The sequence below is a fragment of the Equus asinus genome, chromosome 3 (assembly GCF_041296235.1).
Source record: "Equus asinus isolate D_3611 breed Donkey chromosome 3, EquAss-T2T_v2, whole genome shotgun sequence".
NCBI lineage: Eukaryota > Metazoa > Chordata > Mammalia > Perissodactyla > Equidae > Equus > Equus asinus.
In genome coordinates, this window is record NC_091792.1 from 122,259,676 (window position 1) to 122,277,585 (window position 17,910).

Here is a 17,910-nt window from a genome sequence, read left to right on the forward strand (position 1 = left end):
CCCCCTTGTCCCAGGGCTGTCACTGAGGCAAGAGGCCAGAGCCCGGAGAGGAAAGGGTTGAAGGTTTACCACAGCACATGCTCCATGGGCACATGGGTGGAGCCTCAAAAGCTCAGCTCTCAAATGCCCACCTGGCTTGATCCAGATAGAGACCCATTTGAAAACTATCTAAGGATCGGAAGGTATGCCTCAGAAACAGTGTGACTGTTGTGTTCTTTCCACATCTGATCAAAAAGAGCCTCTTCTGCTTTTTTTCTTCTAGTTGTTTTAACTTCTCTTTCTTTTATATAAGAATGGACTCTTTATTTCCTTTCTGCTTTTTCTACTGCCTTCTCCCTAGCTCTCTTATTCTCTGACACGTATGCTCACTCCCAATATTTCTAAGAGCTTCCTCATACTTCAGCTTGAATATGTCCATTTAAAGATTTGCATGTTACCTAATTGTTTCCAGTTTCCTCAGAAAATGTTTCTGGAGTTCTTGAGGGTTTCTTACCTAATACATATAAGTTTGTATGTGGTATGTATAATTTTTCTCTACAAATTACTACTTTTCACTTTAAAATGTAAGATTATACTTATCTAGCTGTTTTGAACTCAAATCTATTAGTTAATGTATAAATCTCTTTAACTTAGAAAGAACCAGGTCAGTGAAAATCTTTAACTTATGTCCTCTTAAGTATTTTTCAACCATGTTTCTCTTCAATACTGCAAAGTAATGTACCTGTGAATGGTATCTGAATCAATCTGTGTCTGTTTTAAACTCCCCAAAAGATTGTAAACTACCAGAGGGTAAAGGCCATGTTTTCCATGTGATATATATTTTCCCCCCATGTTTTATATTTTTAATAGTCTGCAATTTGTCATAGGGCTACGACATTGCTGATATTGTTACATTAGCTTGGTATACAATTGTATATTTAATGATTGCAGCTTTGAATACAATCCATGCATCACTTAACGATGGGGATGCATTCTGAGAAATGCATTGTTAGGTCATTTTGTCATTGTGCGGACATCATATGGTATATTTAAACAAACCTGGATAGTATGGCCCATAACACACCTAGGCTCTACGGTACTAATCTTATGGGATCACCATCATATGTGTGGTCTGTCATTAACCGAGACCTCATTATGCAACACATGACTGTATAGAAACAAATATCTGTCTGACTGTACAAATTAATTCAATGTCTGGTATTGCATAAGAGGCACACTACAAAAATAAATCACTCCTCCATGCTGCAAGGGCACCTTTGCAGTTCACAGGCACGTGTACCTGAATTTAGATGCCCTTCAAAATATGGGAGAATTGACCTTGTATGAAACCTGAGTTTAAAAAGTTACATGGTAAGTTTCATTCACTCTGTGCATTCATTCATCCAAACAGAGCATAGCCCTGTGACAGACTGCAGACTATTAAAAATATAAAACATGGGGACAAAGTATATATATATAAATTTATCTTGCATGGAAAACATGGCCCTTCTGAAGCTTATCTTTTGGGGAGTGTAAAACAGACATAAAGCAATAGCAACACAGGATAGTATTGATATTCTGTCAAACTGAATGTTACTAATGTGCATTCATTCACTCACTCAATAAATATCTCCTGAAAGATTTCTGAAAACATAAAGACAAAATAGAGGCTAAAGCAGGAAAAAGGGTCTTCGAGCCATAGGATTTGAGATGGGTCTGGAAGGATATGTAGGATTTGGACTGAGGAGAGGAAAAGGCATTGAGCTTGGAATTGGGAATGAGCTAAGAGCTAATTTTAGCATGAGATGTGCATAGGTACTGCTGTGCACAAGCCACATCTTGTGGTTGCTCCACATGTACTTATCAGACAAGTTCATGAGGTTAGCTTTCAAAGCCTTGAATGCCAACCTGAGGGATGTGGACTACAGGCACTAAGGAGCCCTTAGAGGATTTTGAATGAGGGAATGACATGAGGAAAACAGTACTGTGGGGAAACAACCCTTTGGAATCTTGTAGGATGAATCAAGAAAAAGGAAAATCAGGAGGCAGTGGCAGGAAAAATAGTTAAGCCAGGTTAACTAGGATTTCAGATGAGAACTAGACTGGTGCCATTAGAACAGAATGGAGGGATGATTTGTTGTAAATCTATCTACTGAATAATGTACACACACTGGTTTTTTTAATGGAATTTAGTTTAATTAAAGTTTTTTTGTATACATTTAGCCATTGTGATTTGTAGATATTTGTTTTGAAACTGAATTGTTTCTCAAGAATCTTTCTGAAAAAGATACTTGATGTCTGTATATCTTTTTACATCTTCATGGTTCTGAGGCAGAGCATCCTTTTTATAACCCCTTTTATGTTGTATATATCTAAATGATTTCAAAAGGATTTGAAAAGTCACAAAGACAAAGCTTGTAGTTCTTCTAGTCTTTTAAAAGAATTAAGTCTCTTGTGAGTTGAACTTTTCACCCATACAGTTCCACAGTTTAGTGTAACTGGATGGCTTGTCATTCACGTAATGAATCACATGGCTGATTAGGGTGTTGTAGATAAGCAGAATAGACTTTGCTCAGTACTCATGACCAACAAGGAAGCAGAGAAGTCTTTAATCTAATCTTGGTAGGTTTGCCTCACTCCAAAGCAGACTGCTGGGCGAATGATCCTGGAAAAGCAGACACAGAGGTGAGGCCAAGTGAATATGTATTTTCTGAAAAATGAGACGAGTTCTTCCTTTAAAATACGATATAGATGTAATTTTATACTGTAGCTATACCATTTTGGTAGCTACATTTTGATGTCCTAAATTCTAAGAAATAAAACATTTACTTAAATTGGCAATCAAGGCAAGATAACTTTCCTAAATCTTAAATTGAAAATTAAATTTTCTGCTTATTTGCTGTTGTTTTTACATGTTATTTTGAATAAGTCAATTCATTTTCCTTTCTCCAGGCATTATGAAAAACCCGTGTTTCCGAATCGTTACCATAGTTGTAGGTCTTTATGTTACTCAAACAATGACAAACTCATCAAGAAAAAGTAATATTTTATTCAATTCTAAATGCCAGTGGAATGGATATCTTCTGACAAACTGTTCTTTTACTCAAAAGCATGAGATACCTGTGGACATATCACAGACAGCAGCTACAGTGGATGCAAGTTCCAGTTTCTTTAGGGCTCTCTTACAGTCTCACACAAAAAAAGAAGAATGGAATATAAAACATCTGGACCTCAGTAACAACCTCATATCAAAAATAACCTTAAGCCCTCTTGCTCCTGTCCATGCTTTGGAAACATTAAACCTGAGCAACAATGCCATCTGCTCCATCTCATTGGATCTACCCAGTCTTAAGTCCTCATGGGTGAAACGGCACAGAGGCGGCTTCAGAAATGGGCTTCCATTTCTAAAGTTGCTAATTCTTCAAAGAAATAAACTCAGTGACATTCCCAAGGGTAAGTACGATTTTAAAAGATGGACTAGACCAAGAAACAATGAGCATGTGGAGAGTTAATGTTTAATGTCAGTAAGCATTCCATGTTTGTTTTCAGTTTCAAGAAAACAGCTGAAAGTAAAACAATTTGATGAGGGCAATATAATAAAAGGAGTTTCTTAATGGAATTTGAAGTTATAATATGTGGAATTTATAGTCAATGCAATTTAATCTCCCATTACTATCACTTACATTAATGTTACATGGATTTGTCGATAGACTCTAGGACGTATTTAAGTGCTAAATAATAATGCATGATTTTAAATTACCCACTTTTATCATATATTTGTTACTAAGTATAGAAAAGCACTAAGAAATAACTAATTCAGATACTTTTAATATGTAACACAATTCATATTAAATGTTAATGTATTTATGGTTTCTGTTTTCTTAGAATACATTTTGCATCTACTTATCTAGTTGTCCTCCAAATGTAGACTAGAAATACTATGCTAATATTATATATTAGTATGTAAACTTTCTTCTTATCAAGTCAAAATCAGAATTCCTTATCCTGGTTTCTAACAGGATCTTCCACATATCCTCCTATTATAATAAATTCTCATTCATTCTGACATTCAATAATCTAAATGTTGGAGTTCCTTAACTAATCCACCAATGTTTTATTTATTTATTTTTTATTTATTTGTTTTAAAAATTGGCACCTGAGCTAAAAACTGTTGCCAGTCTTTTTTTTTTTTTTTTCTGCCTTTTCTCATTAGCATGGCCTAATGAGTGGTGCCATGTCCACGCCCAAGATCCGAACCGGTGAAACCCTGGGCTGCCAAAGCAGAGTATGTGAACTTAACCTCTCAGCCACGGGGTTGGCCCCCACCAATGTTTTATTTAGAAAATGTATAAGGTTCATAAGCCAGAGCTTCCTTTGCCCTTCTTATATTCAGGAGTGCTAGACAATTTCCTTTCTTTGTTTTTAGTCTTGGTCACTAATTGCTAAGTACTTTATGTAAGACACTATGCTAAAAAAGAAAGTGTAAGGATATTGTCATTTTTCTCCATCCCAAATTATGTATATTTAGTTTTTCTCATTTTCCAGTTCTTTCACATTTTTATTTTTTTGCTCTTTCTCCAGCTTCTGGTCTTGTTTTAAGCATCATTTTGACAATAATAGACTGGCAGGTGAAGGAATGACTATCCCAGTCACCATATTAGCAGAATTGTGTGAGAAGGAGAGAAGTCTTCTCTCCCTGACCTTTTCCATAAAAGCAGTGTGTAGTATTTTCAGGGTAGAGTGTAAACTAATTGGATTTTATAATTTTTATGGTATTGTTCTTATTATAAAAGGAGTACCTGTTATTTGTAGAACATTAGAAATTAAAGAAAAATCTAAAGGAAAAATTATAGTCCCTCAGGTAGGGGGCCGGCCCGTGGCAGTTAAGTTCGTGCGCTCTGCTTTGGCAGCCCAGGGTTTCACTGGTTCAGATACTAGGCGTGGACATGGTGCCGCTCATCAGGCCATGTTGAGGCGGTGTCCCACATGCCACAACTAGAAGGACCCACAACTAAAATATATAACTATGTACTTGGGGGATTGGGGAGAAAAAGCAAAAAAGAAAAAGGTCCCCCATGTAATATATATATTCTCCAAGTTTATTCTTTATGCCTATGTATATATTTCTTCCAAAATTGGATCATACTTTCCACACTACTTCATAATATGTTTTCATAACAGACTATTTTGAACATCTTTATATAATTAAGCAATCTCATAAATAATGTTTTAAATAGTTGAATAGTTTTCATATATACATATATTATGATTGGCTTAATCAAACAACATTTAGATTATTTCCATTTTGTTTGCTATAATTCTTTAATGAACATCATTATAGCTACACATATCCATATGATATAACATATTTTTAACTAGTATGGTAGGGGTGAATCTCAACCCACAAATTCAAGTGTACTAGAGATCTAACCTTCTATTGTCTATAACTCAACATCATTTCTGCTTCTGAGCACCCATTCTACTAGGGTCAGTTGTGAGTGGGGTGTAGGGGTACTTTCAATCAATCTTTCATGGACTCTCCTCTAACTCTTCCCAGATTAGTACCACAGCGCTAGAATCATATACCCTGACAAAGCATCAAAGTCTGTGTGTGTGTGTGTGTGTGTGTGTGTGTGTGTGTGTTTGTATCCCTTACCCCTGCTAGCCAGAGAATATTTCTTTTCAGTCTTTTCAGTTTGGAGAAAATTCTTGCCCCTTTTTGTTTCTTCAAAACCCTGTGTCTAGTTCTAGAAATTCCTTTCCTCTAAAGATTTAGGCCTTTGGAAACAAAAGCCAGAAAGACTAGTAGACTCCTCTGCTTTCTACCTTGCAATATGCCTCCCCCGGGACAATCAACACAGAGCCTACTTTCAGCTTGAATTGAGAAAAAGGGAACGAGGAAAATAGAAGTAAAATATTCAATGTCAAAATACTATCCCACCACAAGAGCAAATAGAGAAATGCTGAGCATATCTCCTTAAGACAGATGAATTCCCCAGAGCTAATTGGAGATTAGGGCAACTGCAATTCCATTTGAGGACCAAATATCCCTATAAAATGTAGATATAGCCCCACTTTCCTTTTCCAAGTTAAACTTCTGCCTCCCAAAATATCAGGAGAAATGTTAAACTTGCAAAGGAGAAAAAAAAAAAAAAAAAGGAAGTGAAATGAGCAAATCTTGTATCTGAAATTCTATTCGAATTCTAGCAAATGAAACCGTAGAGAGATGGATGAAACAGATAGGTGATGGAAGTCCAATGGAATTGGATATAACTCCGAGTTCTTTTATCCATAGCATTTTGTGATTTGAATTATTCTCCTGTAATCATCATACATTTCCATTTTTACTAAGCTGAGTCTCCTTTAACATGCCTTCCCCTTTTATGACTCTGTGACTGGGTAACTCTGACTTTGAAATCCCACTTTGGAGGGAGGAAGCTGGGAAGAGAAGGGTGCTGCCTGGAGTGTCAGGCTATCTCTGACCTTTCCTTTGTTCTTTTGATTCCTTTATTCTAAGCCTCTTTAAAGGTAACATCTGGGTAATGTAATATTGACTCATAGAATTGTTGTGAGGATTAAAGGAAAAATGTACCTCAGGAGCCTCACTTCTTAACACAGTATTTGGCATAATAAATGGTAGCTATTAAAATATATGAAAAGTACTTCGTAAGCTTGTAAAGTAGTTTGCAAATATTCATTATTATTATTCTCTTGGCACAAATTGAGAATAGCAGTCTAGTTAGAAACAAATAAATTTGCTTTTGTCTGAATCTCAAGTTATCTTTTAAAATGTTAAATAACTGTTACAGTAGATGAGACTCCGAGCCCACTATAATTCACGAGCAGAGAATCAGTTGTGTCTAACTGTTTATACAGGTGTTTATTCTCATCTAAAATAGTAATAAATTAGAGATATTTCAGAAAGCAGCCACCAAGCAACTGGCCTTGTAGCACAAGTGTGCCTTTGTAAATCACATCCCACATGTCTTAAAATGGTGACAGTTTACAGAGCCAACAAACAATTGCGTTCACTCAGGAAAGCCCACTTTTGGTAAGGGTGAAATATCACATTGACTAACCCAAAGACAGCTGATCCCCTGTCTTCAGAATCAGCTGTGACGTCACCAATGCGGAAACACCCAGAGGAGGTGCCGGCCAATGCAATTTACAAAACAGAAGCTAGCCATGAATTTAACCTTAACAATCATTCCTCTTTCCTCCCATGCTTTTGTAGTGCAACGTTAATAACAGAAAAATCAGTTTTAAAAAATGTAAAGCAATGGGATGGGTCTCCAGTTAGACTATCCCACCCTCATCAAGCAGTATTTTCGGAGTGCTCACAGAGTACCTGGAAATATCTCAGGACCAACATTTTGTTGGGATTCCAGTTAGGGTGACAGACCAGATGTGACAGCCTGACATTAACACACTAAATTCCAGAACCCAAGAGATAAATTTGTTAGAAACAAGATGAAATAATACCTGACTTTTGAAACTGGTGAAGTAAGGAGAACATAATCGATATATTGTAAAAACAAATGTATTCTTTTCACTTGTAGGGAATTAAACATTTCATCCTGATTGCTACTGGATTATGGAAATACCAATAACCAGTGTTCTCAAAGCCAATTCAGCTTCTAAAATAACAAAGTGAATGTCTGTCACTAAGCTAAGAGGGCAAGGTCTTTGGCTCACCTGTATAAATTTGACAACATTAAGGGCTGACCTTATGAATCAAATATCTTATCTAGGACCATTCCACACTCTATTCCAATTCTTTTTTTTTTAGTTAGCTTTTTTTTTTTTTTTTGAGGAAGATTAGCCCTGAGTTAACATCTGCTGCCAATCCTCCTCTTTTTGCTGAGGAAGACTGGTCCTGAGCTAACATCCATGCCCATCTTCCTCTACTTTCTGTGTGGGACACCTACCACAGCATGGCTTGCCAACCAGTGCCATGTCTGCACCCGGGATCCAAATGGGCAAACCCCGGGCCACTGAAGCGGAACATGCAAACTTAACCACTGTGCCACCAGGCCAGCCCCAACCAATTCTTAATACTCTTTGAACTTAAAGCCATAACCCTTGAATATCACTTATGTTATCAGGTCATCACACTTAGGAGAGCATTTAAGAAGTTCATAGTCCAAAGGAATATTTCTAAGGTCGTGTAATGTCTGGGCATACCCTCTGTGGGTTTATTCTAATAGTCACTGAGATAATTTCTTGGAAATAATAAAACTGCCTCTGGCCGCTTAAATGCAAAAGCTAATCAAATTCCTGCCTCCCGTGGCCTATGTGATCATCAGAAAGCAGTTCAATAACTAATTCCGTCTCCACAAAAATGCCTCCATATTTTCCTCCCAACATTCAACTCTCCTCTCTGGAGACATGGAATCTACCCTCTGATGTCCAAACCCCAGCTGTTAATGCACCTCCTGACCTCTTTCACTCACCTGAGTACCCCCTCAACATTGATTTACCATGCAAAATTTTTAGAACACATTTTCCCCCATTGAGAAATGCAGCCAAGTCTCATGGAAGAGTTTACTCAAATTTCCCAACTTATCCTGAGAGACCCTAAACAAACAAAGTCTCGTAGCACTCCACCAGTTCTCTTAATAAAATCAACTCTCTAAAACTGGAGGTAGAGGGAAAATCTTCATGTGGGCAGAGTAACTGAACGTAACAGTCTTACTTCCCATCTGCAGAAGAAGTCTACCTTGTTCTTGAGGGTCTTAGCTTGATATTATGAAGGGAGTTGAATAATAGGATACCCTTGTAACTCTGTGCATTCAAAACCTCCCCCATGCTTGGGCATGTTCTGGTCCCAGTCCTCTTATTTACTCTTATACTTCTCCTTCTATACTCTTAGAACTTTTATGTTACTCTATTCACTTGTTTATTGACCTCAAGGAAGTCACTTAACCTATAAAAGCCTCCTGGTCCTTATGTTTAACTAGAGATCATGATATATTCAGGGTTGATGTGAGGATTAGAGATAGTGTTTGTAAAACTGGAAGGCACAGAGTGATGATATATGCAAAACATCTCTCACAGTTCCTGGTATGTAACAGGTGCTCAAAAAAGGTTAGTATCCCATTAGCCTTTGGATCATCCTGAGTCTCTAATTCTGTTTCCCATCCCAGTCTTTGACATAATGGTCATTTCCTTGATTTCAAGTACAATGGGTAAACTGAAGGTGATTTTCATTCTCTTTCTGCAAATGTTCAGAGTTTCTATGAAGTTCAGAATTTTCATCAACAATCTTGTTACCGCTGTTCATACTTCTATAGGTGTGTACAATGTTGGAGTCCCCTGCTCCTCCATGTTCTGAGCACACTCTGATCTGTCCTCTGACTCTCTGAACCACACTGACCCATGAGACCATCACCATTGGCAAGATTATGAACTATCCATTACCCCCAAAAGTTTCCTCATCCCCCTTTGTAATCTGTCTTTCCCACCCATCCCCACGCCCCTGCCCAAGTAACCACTGATCTCCTTTCTGTCACTATAGATTTGTTTGCATTTTCTATCATTTTACATAAATGCAATTATACAATATCTCCTTTTATTTTTGGTGTAGCTTCTTTTATTCAGCATAATCATTTTGAGATTCTTCCATGTTGTTGTATGTATTAATAGTTCATTCCTTTTTATTGCCAAGTAGAATTCCATTGTGTGGATTTCTACTTGGCATTTACCTGTCAATGGACACATAGACTATCTTTTTTGGCTGTTACGAATAAAGCTGCTAGTTAAAAGGGTGGAGAAAGATAAACCACTAGATAAACACTAGCCGAGAGAAAGGTGTAGTAGCTGTATTAATTTCAGACAAAGCAGACTTCAGAATAAGGAAAATTATGTGGGATAAGGAAGGGTACTACATAATGATAAAAGGGTCAATTTTTGAAGAAGACATAATAATTCTAAACGTGAATGCACCTAACAACAGAGCATTAAAATATGTGAGGGAGAAGCTGACAGACCTGAAAAGAGAAATAAACAAATCCACTATTATAGTTGGAGACACCAACATCCCCCTGTCAATTGACAGATCAAGCAGGCGGGTAATCAATAAGGATGTAGCTGAATAGCACTATCAATCAACTTGATCTAATTGACAGGTATAGAATACTCCCTCCAACAACAGAAGAATACACATTTTTCTCAAGCTTACATGAAACATTTACCAAGATAGGCCACATTCTGGGCCATAAAATACATCTTAACAAACTTGAAAGAATAGAAATCATACAAAGTATGTTCTCAGATTACAACAGAATTAAAGTAGAAATCGATAACAGAAAGCTGCAAACTCCTCAAATCTTTGGAAACTAAATAACGCATGTATCAAAGAAGAAGTCTCAAGAGGAATTTTAAAATATTTTGAGCTAAATTAAAATGAAAATGCAACTTATTAAAATTTGTGGGATGCAGCAAAAGCAACGGTTAGAGGAAAATTTATAGCATTAAAAGAATACAGTAGGAAAGAAGAAAAATCTAAAATCAATAACATAAGCTTCAACCGTAGGAAATTTAAGAAGATGAGCTTGGAAGCCTAAAGGAAGTAGAAGAAAAGAAATAATAAAAATTACAGTAGAATCCTTGAAATTTAAAACAGGAAAACATAGAGAAACTCCACAAACCCAAAATCTGGTTCTTTGAAAAGATAAAATTGATAATTCCTCAGGCAAACTAACCAAGAAAAGAGAAGACACAAATTGCCAATACAGAGATGAAAGAGGGATCTTCACTACTGTTCCCATTGACGTTAAAAGAATGATGAAACAAAGTCTTTGTGGCAACATATGCTTTCATTTCTCTTGGGTAAATAATGTAGGAATAGAATGGCTGAGTTGGATGTTAAGTATATGTTTAACTTTTGAAGAAATCGCCAAAATGCTTTGCAAAGTCATTGTAACATTTGAAATTCCCACCAGCACTGTAGAAGAAGTTCAGTTGTCCTACATCCTTACCCACACCAAGTATGGTCAATCTTTTTAATTTTAGGCATACAACGGATGTATAGTGGTATATCATTGTGGTTTTAATTTGAATTTCCCTAATAACTAATGATATTGAATATCTTTCTATGTGCTTATTTGCCATCTCTATATCTTTGGTGATATGTACAAATCTTTGGCCAATTTTTAAATTTTTAAAAAATTATTGAGTTTTGAGACTTCTTTATATATCCTGCATACAAGTCCTTTAACCGATATGTGATTTGCAGATATTTTCTCCCAATCTGTGGCTTTGGTATTCCTTACCTTAATGACATCTTTCAAAGAGCAGAAGTTTTTAATTTTTATGAAGTGCAATTCACCAATTTGTTAGTGTACAGATCATGTTTTATTGTCATATCTAAAAAGTCTTTGCCTAACTGAAAATCACCAAGATTTTTCTCCTCTAATTTCTTATGGAAGTTTTATAACTTTACTTTTTTTACATTTTACATTTTAGGTTTATGATCTAAATACATTTAGTTTTAAACTTAGGTTTTACATTTAGGTTTATTATCCATTGACTTCATTTTTGTGTGTGTTGTGAGTAACATATAGAAGTTTTAAAGATATGCAATTGTCCCAGGACCATTTGTTGAAAAGATTCTTTCTCCGCTGAATTGCTTTTCACTCGTGTCAAAGATCAATATGAGTGGGACTATTTCTGAACCTATTCTCTTCCAATGATCTCTTTGTCTAGTTTGACACCAATACAACAGTATCTTGATTTCTGTAGCTTTGTAATAAAGTCAGACAATGTAAGTCCTCCAACCTTCTTCTTTTTCAAAGTTATTTTGACTATACTAGGTTGTTTTCATTTACATATGAATTTTAGAGTCAGCTTGTCAATTTCTACTGAAAATCCTGCTGGAATTTCTATTGGGTCTGTGTTGAATCTATAGATCAATTTGGGGAAAACTGACATTTTAACAATAGTTGGTCTTCTGATACATGAACATAGTACATCTCTCCTTTTATTGAGGTCTCCAGTTTCAACAATGTCCTGTAGTTTTCACTAGACATGTCTTGCACATATTTAGTCAGATTTATCCCTATGTATTTCAGATTTCTTATGCTGTTTCAAATGAAATTATTTTTAAAATTTCAATTTCAGATTATTTATTCCTAGTATGTAGAAATACAGTTGCCTTCTATATATTTATCTTTTATCTTGCAACCTTACCAAACTCACTTTTCAGTTCTTGTTGTTTTTCTGTCTTTTTTTCTTTTTTTCTTTTTTTTTTTTTTTTTTTTTGGTAGATTCCACAGGATTTTCTACAAAGACAATCAGGACATCTGTAAATAAAGACGGTGTACTTCTTTGCATTCAGGATGGCTTTTTTTCTTGCCTATTGTACTGACTAGAACCTCCACTACAATGCTGAATGGAAGCAGTTACAGTGTATACCCCTGTCTTCTTCCTGATATATGGGGGAAAACATTCAGTCTTTCACTGTTAAGTATGATGTTGGCTATAGGTTTTTTATGGATGCTCTGTGTTGGGATGAAGAAATTCTTTCTATTCCTAGTTTGCTGAGAGTTTTTATCAGGAACAGATGTTAGATTTTGTCAAATGTTTTTTCTGGATCAATCAAGATGACTTTTAGTCTGTTAATATGGAGAATTATATAAATTTTCTAATGTTAAATCAAACTGGCCTTCCTGGGCTGAATTCCACTAAGTCATGACGTATTATATTTTTTTTTTTACATATTGTTGGATTCAGTTTGCTAAAATTTTAAGAATTTTTGCATCTATGTTCATGAGGGATATTGGATTGTAGTTTTCTTCCTTGTAATGTCAGTGTCTAGTTTTGCTCTCACAGCAATGCGGATCTCATAAAAGGAGTTGAGAAATACTTCCTCTTCAATTTTCTGAAAAAATTTGTTTAGAATTGGTTTTATATCTTCCATAAACGTTTGGTATAGTTCTTCAGTGGAGCCCTCAGAACCTGGAGTTTTCTTTGTGGGAAAGTATTTAACTACAAGTGTAGTTTTTTCTTTAATAATATAGGAGTATTCAGATTATCTATTTCTTCTTGAGTGAGTGTAGTGGTAGTTTGTGTCTTTCACAACAAAAGTAAATAAAAAAATAAAAAAGAGTAGTTAAATACTTTATTTCCCTTTGGATTTCTTCTCTGTGGGTTATTTAGAAGTGTTATTAGTTTCCAATAACTAGGGTTTCCCAGAGATCTTTCTGTTATTGATTTCTAATTTAATGCCATCCTGGCCCAAGAACATATTTTACGTGTCTTGAACTCTTTTAAAAATATGGTCTCAGGCTGGCCCGGTGGCTCAGCAGTTAAGTGCACACGTTTTGCTTTGGGCGGCCCGGGGTTCGCTGGTTCGGATCCCAGATGAGGACATGGCATCGCTTGGCAAAAGCCATGCTGTGGTAGGTGTCCCACACAGAAAGTAGAGGAAGATGGGCACAGATGTTAGCTCAGGGCCAGTCTTCCTCAGCAAAAAGAGGAGGATTGGCAGCAGATGTCAGCTCAGGGCTGATCTTTCTCAAAAGAAAAAAAAAATTGGATTGTTTGCTTTCTTATTGAGTTTTGAGAGTTTTAAAAAATGTATCCTGGATGCAAGATACATCCTTGGCAAAAATTTTTCTCCCAGTCTGTGGCTTGTCTTTTTATTCTGTTAATAGTGTCTTTTGAAGAGCAGAAGTTTTCAATTTTGATGGAGTTAAATTTGTCCATTTGTTCTTTGATGGGTTGTGTTTTGGTGTCATATCTCAAATTTTTTTTGCCTAACTCAAGGTCACAAATATTTTATGTTTTCTTCTAGAAGTATCATAGTTTTAGGTATTGCATTTACATCTATGATTCATTCTGAGTTAATTTTTGTGAGGATGTAATGTGAGGTATGGATCCAAGTTCCCCCCCCCCGCCCTTTTTTTGTTGTATATGGATATCCAATTGTTCCAGCACCATTTGTTGAAAAGGCTGTTTTTTCCATCCGTTTACATGTATCCTATTCATCTTTTTATTTTCTTATTTTTTGGAGTGGGGTGAGGTAGATTGGCCCTGAGCTAACATCTGTTGCTAATCTTCCTCCTTTTTGTTTTGTTTTGTTCCTCCCCAAAGCCCCAGTACGTAGTTGTGTATCCTAGCTGTAGGTCATTCTACTTCTTCTATGTGGGATGCCGCCACAGCATGGCTTGATGAGCGGTGTGTAGGTCCATGCCTAGGATCTGAACCAGCGAACCCCAAACCACCAAAGTGGAGCATGCAAACTTAACCACTTGGCCATGGGGCCAGCCCCTCATGGATTATTTTTATGTAGTATTAGACTGCTTGCCTATAACACAAGAAACTTAGCACATTAGTCTCCTCTCCTAGGCTTTGTACTAGTACTGTCATACATTTTACTCCTACATATGTTATAAATCCCACAGTACATTTTTATACTATTTTTGCTTTAAAGAGTTTGTTACCTTTTAAAGAGATCTAGATGAGAAAAAAATATTTATATTAACCCACATAATTACCATTTCTAGAGCTCTTTGTTCTTTTGTGGAGATCCAGACTTCCATCTGATTTCGTTTTTCTTCTAGTTGAAAGACATCCTTTAACATTTCTTCTAGTGTGGGTTTGCTGGTGATGAATTCTTTCAGATCTTGTATATCTGAAAATTCTTTATTTGCCTTTATTTTAAAAATATTTTGTCACTCAGTAAAGAGTTCTAGTTTGGCAAAATTGTTTTAGTATTTTTTTAAATTTTGCTCCATTGTCTTCAATTTGCATTGTTTCCAGTAAGAAATCTACTGTCATCCTTATCTGTGTTCCTTTTATGATATTCTTGACCTACATTCAATTTAATTTTTTGCAGTCAAATTTATTAATATTTTTCTTTATAATTTCTTCCTTTGCTTTTATTCTCAAAAACAGCTTCCCCTCAAGTTCAACTCCACCATGTTCTTATTTACATGTGCTTCACACCCCACGGACAGCAATATTGTCTGAGAAAATTTTTCAAGCAGACTATACTTTTAATCCAGCTGGAATTTATTTTGTTGTGTGGGGATCAGAATGTCATCTGCAGTTGATCTCTGGAATTCATCCAGATCAGACTACTTTATCAGGAGCTCTTCTCCTGAAACCTTGTCCTCAGAGCACCCCAGACCCACTCAGTCAGGACCAGCTGGATATCATGTCCTGGGTTTTCCACAGACCAGAATTGGTAAGCTATATTTGATGCTAGCCCATCAACAGCTTCTGTCTCATCTTCATCTCAGTATCACAAGACAGTATGTCCGCATTTACAAAATTTAGTCCAGCATAATCCACACACAGTCATCTGAGGCTGGTAGCACTCATGTGCCAGTTCTCACTCAAGGGCTTTGATTTTATAAATAAGACAAATATTTCAGCAGCCAAGAGCAGCTCCAACCTTACTCTTATACAGTTAGTTTTTATTCCTCAAGGAATTGTACCTATTTCTCCAGAGCCACGTGTTGGGTCCAAGTCTGCTCCACATATATCTCATTGTCTTTGGATCAGCAGGCTAGTCAGGGCATGTTCTTTGCATCACAGCATTCCTGCAAGAAGCCAAGAGAGCAAGCCCCACCACATTAGCACATTTTAAATCTTTGTTCACATCATGTCTGCTAACATTTCATTGGCCAAAGCAAGTCACACAGTCAAACTCAACTCAATGGGATGAGGAAGTATACTGTGCCCACAGGAGAGTGAATATTTGCCGAGCAATAATCTAAACTACTACACCTGGGCTTCACTGAGCTCAGAATACTTGAAGATCAGAGACAAAGACAGATCCCAATTCCACCTGCAAGAAACAATGAGGCATGGAGACCTCAAGCGATACTCCCTGATTCCCGTCAAAAGTCACAAATAGAGCTGGAACAAACTCACTATCTTAAGTCCCTCTCTGGGACCCTATTAACTACATGACAAGTAGAATCACTAAACAACTCCCAATATATATTTGGCAATTTCATGTATTCTACGGTCCATACCATTCTTATGCCTAGAGCCCTGCCCCTCAGCCTCCTTTTCCTCTTTCTAAATTCAAGTAATCTTTCATGGCCTTGCTCATGTATTTCTTCTTCTTATTCTTCTCCTCCTCCTCCCCCTCCTCCTCTCCACCCTCCCCCTCCTTCCCCCTCTTCTCCTCCCCCTCTTCTCCTCCTCCCCTTCTTCTTCCTCCCCTTCTTCTCCTTCTCCTTCTCCTCCTTCTCCTTCCTCATCTTTTCCTTCTTCTTCTGTACAAAATGTGCATGGATAAAGGATAATGGTTAAGAGATCTAAGTTTCAGTCCCAGCTCCACAGCTCTACCCCTCATGACATTGGGCAAGTTCTTAATTAACTTCACTGCACCAAGGTTTTGTCATTTGCAAACTGGTAATAACGCCCAGGGATTTGTGAGGATTAAAAGGAGATGCCTGTGAAATGTTTAGAGCATAAAAGAGTACACAATTAACTAGGAGTTTTAAACTATTTTCTTCCCTTCACTCAAAAGCTAGGCATGATCTCCCCCTCCTCTGAACTCGTAGAGTATGTATTCAATTAAGCACTAAGAAATTGCAGGAACCATAAGTTCACATTCTTATGTAGGCCACCAGGCAGACATCAGGAAAACGTTAAGGAACCTATGGCTTCTTTCATATTGATGTCTTGTCTTGCATCTTTTTCTCACAAACCTATATGTTTACATATTAAAACATGTAGGAATATTCTTTTTTTTTTTTTTTCTGCTTTATCTACCCAACCTCCCCGTATATAGCTGTATATCTTAGTTGCAGGTCCTTCCAGTTGTGGGATGTGGGATGCCACCTCAACATGGCCTGACGAGCGGTGCCATGTCCACGCCCAGGATCCAAACCCTGGGCCGCCGCAGCAAAGTGCACGAACTTAAGCATTCGGCCACGGAGCCAGCCCCTGTAGGAATATTCTTTGCTCCACAAAGAAATACATTTTCTCCAGGGGTTATGTTCAAAGTATTTAACAATTGGCCTTTCGCCTGGACGCCACAGTTGGATGCTTCCTGGCTGTAGTGATAGAACAGAATCTTGCTGGGGGCGGGAAGTGGACGGGGGATACACTGAGATGCCTCAGGCAGTGGGGCAGCACACGGGGCTCGGCAATGGCTATTCCCAAATCAATATGGAAGAATTTCTTACTAGCTTATGCTAGCTGAATATCAGCCTTGGTTCTCTCCCACTTGTTTAAACATGCAGGTTTCTTGGCCTATCCTTTGTTTTCCTATTTTTGATAGAGATATGAGCACAAAGAAATCATATTTCACGTGTGTTGTCTAAAGCAGGCAGCCCTCATTCAGCTCCAGCCAAACGTCTTGCGCCAGCTGGAACTTCCAATTTTTCAAGAGAAGCTGGAAATACAAACTTTTGTATTGAATCTCTATTGTTGGCTCAATAATTTTTAAATCTGTACAGGCCAAACACCGTGACCTCTGGCTTATTGAATGCATATTATACTCTGGGCATTGCAGGAGTTCACAAAGATGTGAATTCTGCCCTGAAGGGACTAACCATCTGATGGAGAATCTGACAGACAAACAACAGTTAATTTTATAGCTGGATGGTGGGGTATAACTGCTTTGTATAACCAGTAATTTTTCTTATGTGTATGTCTTACTGCTCAATCAGACACAAGGAGTCTATGCTTATTTGTCCTCAGCACCAAGTGCCTGCTCACAATGTTTTAATTGACCTGTTGTCCCAAAGATCTCTTGCTTAGTCTGTGCAACTGAAATGAACATGAGACATAGACGTACAGCCATTTCAATTAAGTCATGATCTCTGCATAATCAGTCTTACGATAAATACTTTGCAGACAGTAGGCAAGGAATAAACCCTTCTGGAAATGAACCAACCTGATCTGTTATGTAGTGGTTGGTCAAAGACACAGGCTACATGTGAGAACAGAGCAGAAGGAAATGTA

General features: G+C 37.1%; 1 protein-coding gene across 3 annotated transcripts in view; it reads left to right on the forward strand.

Annotated features, from left to right (window-relative positions):
• The first annotated feature begins 76 nt into the window (after positions 1-76).
• The window catches only part of LRRC66 (leucine rich repeat containing 66), a 30,434-nt gene continuing 12,600 nt past the window's right edge, over positions 77-17,910 (forward strand). The window contains exons 1-2 of one of the 3 annotated variants that reach the window (XM_070505889.1): positions 77-182; positions 2,932-3,432. In XM_070505889.1, the coding sequence (XP_070361990.1) occupies positions 2,937-3,432 (496 nt within the window). In that variant the 5' untranslated portion in view covers positions 77-182; positions 2,932-2,936. Of the gene's footprint in view, positions 183-2,545; positions 2,665-2,931; positions 3,433-14,877; positions 15,170-17,910 lie in introns of those variants that run through there. The other 2 variants (XM_014862339.3, XM_044765952.2) reach the window with 2 other exon arrangements.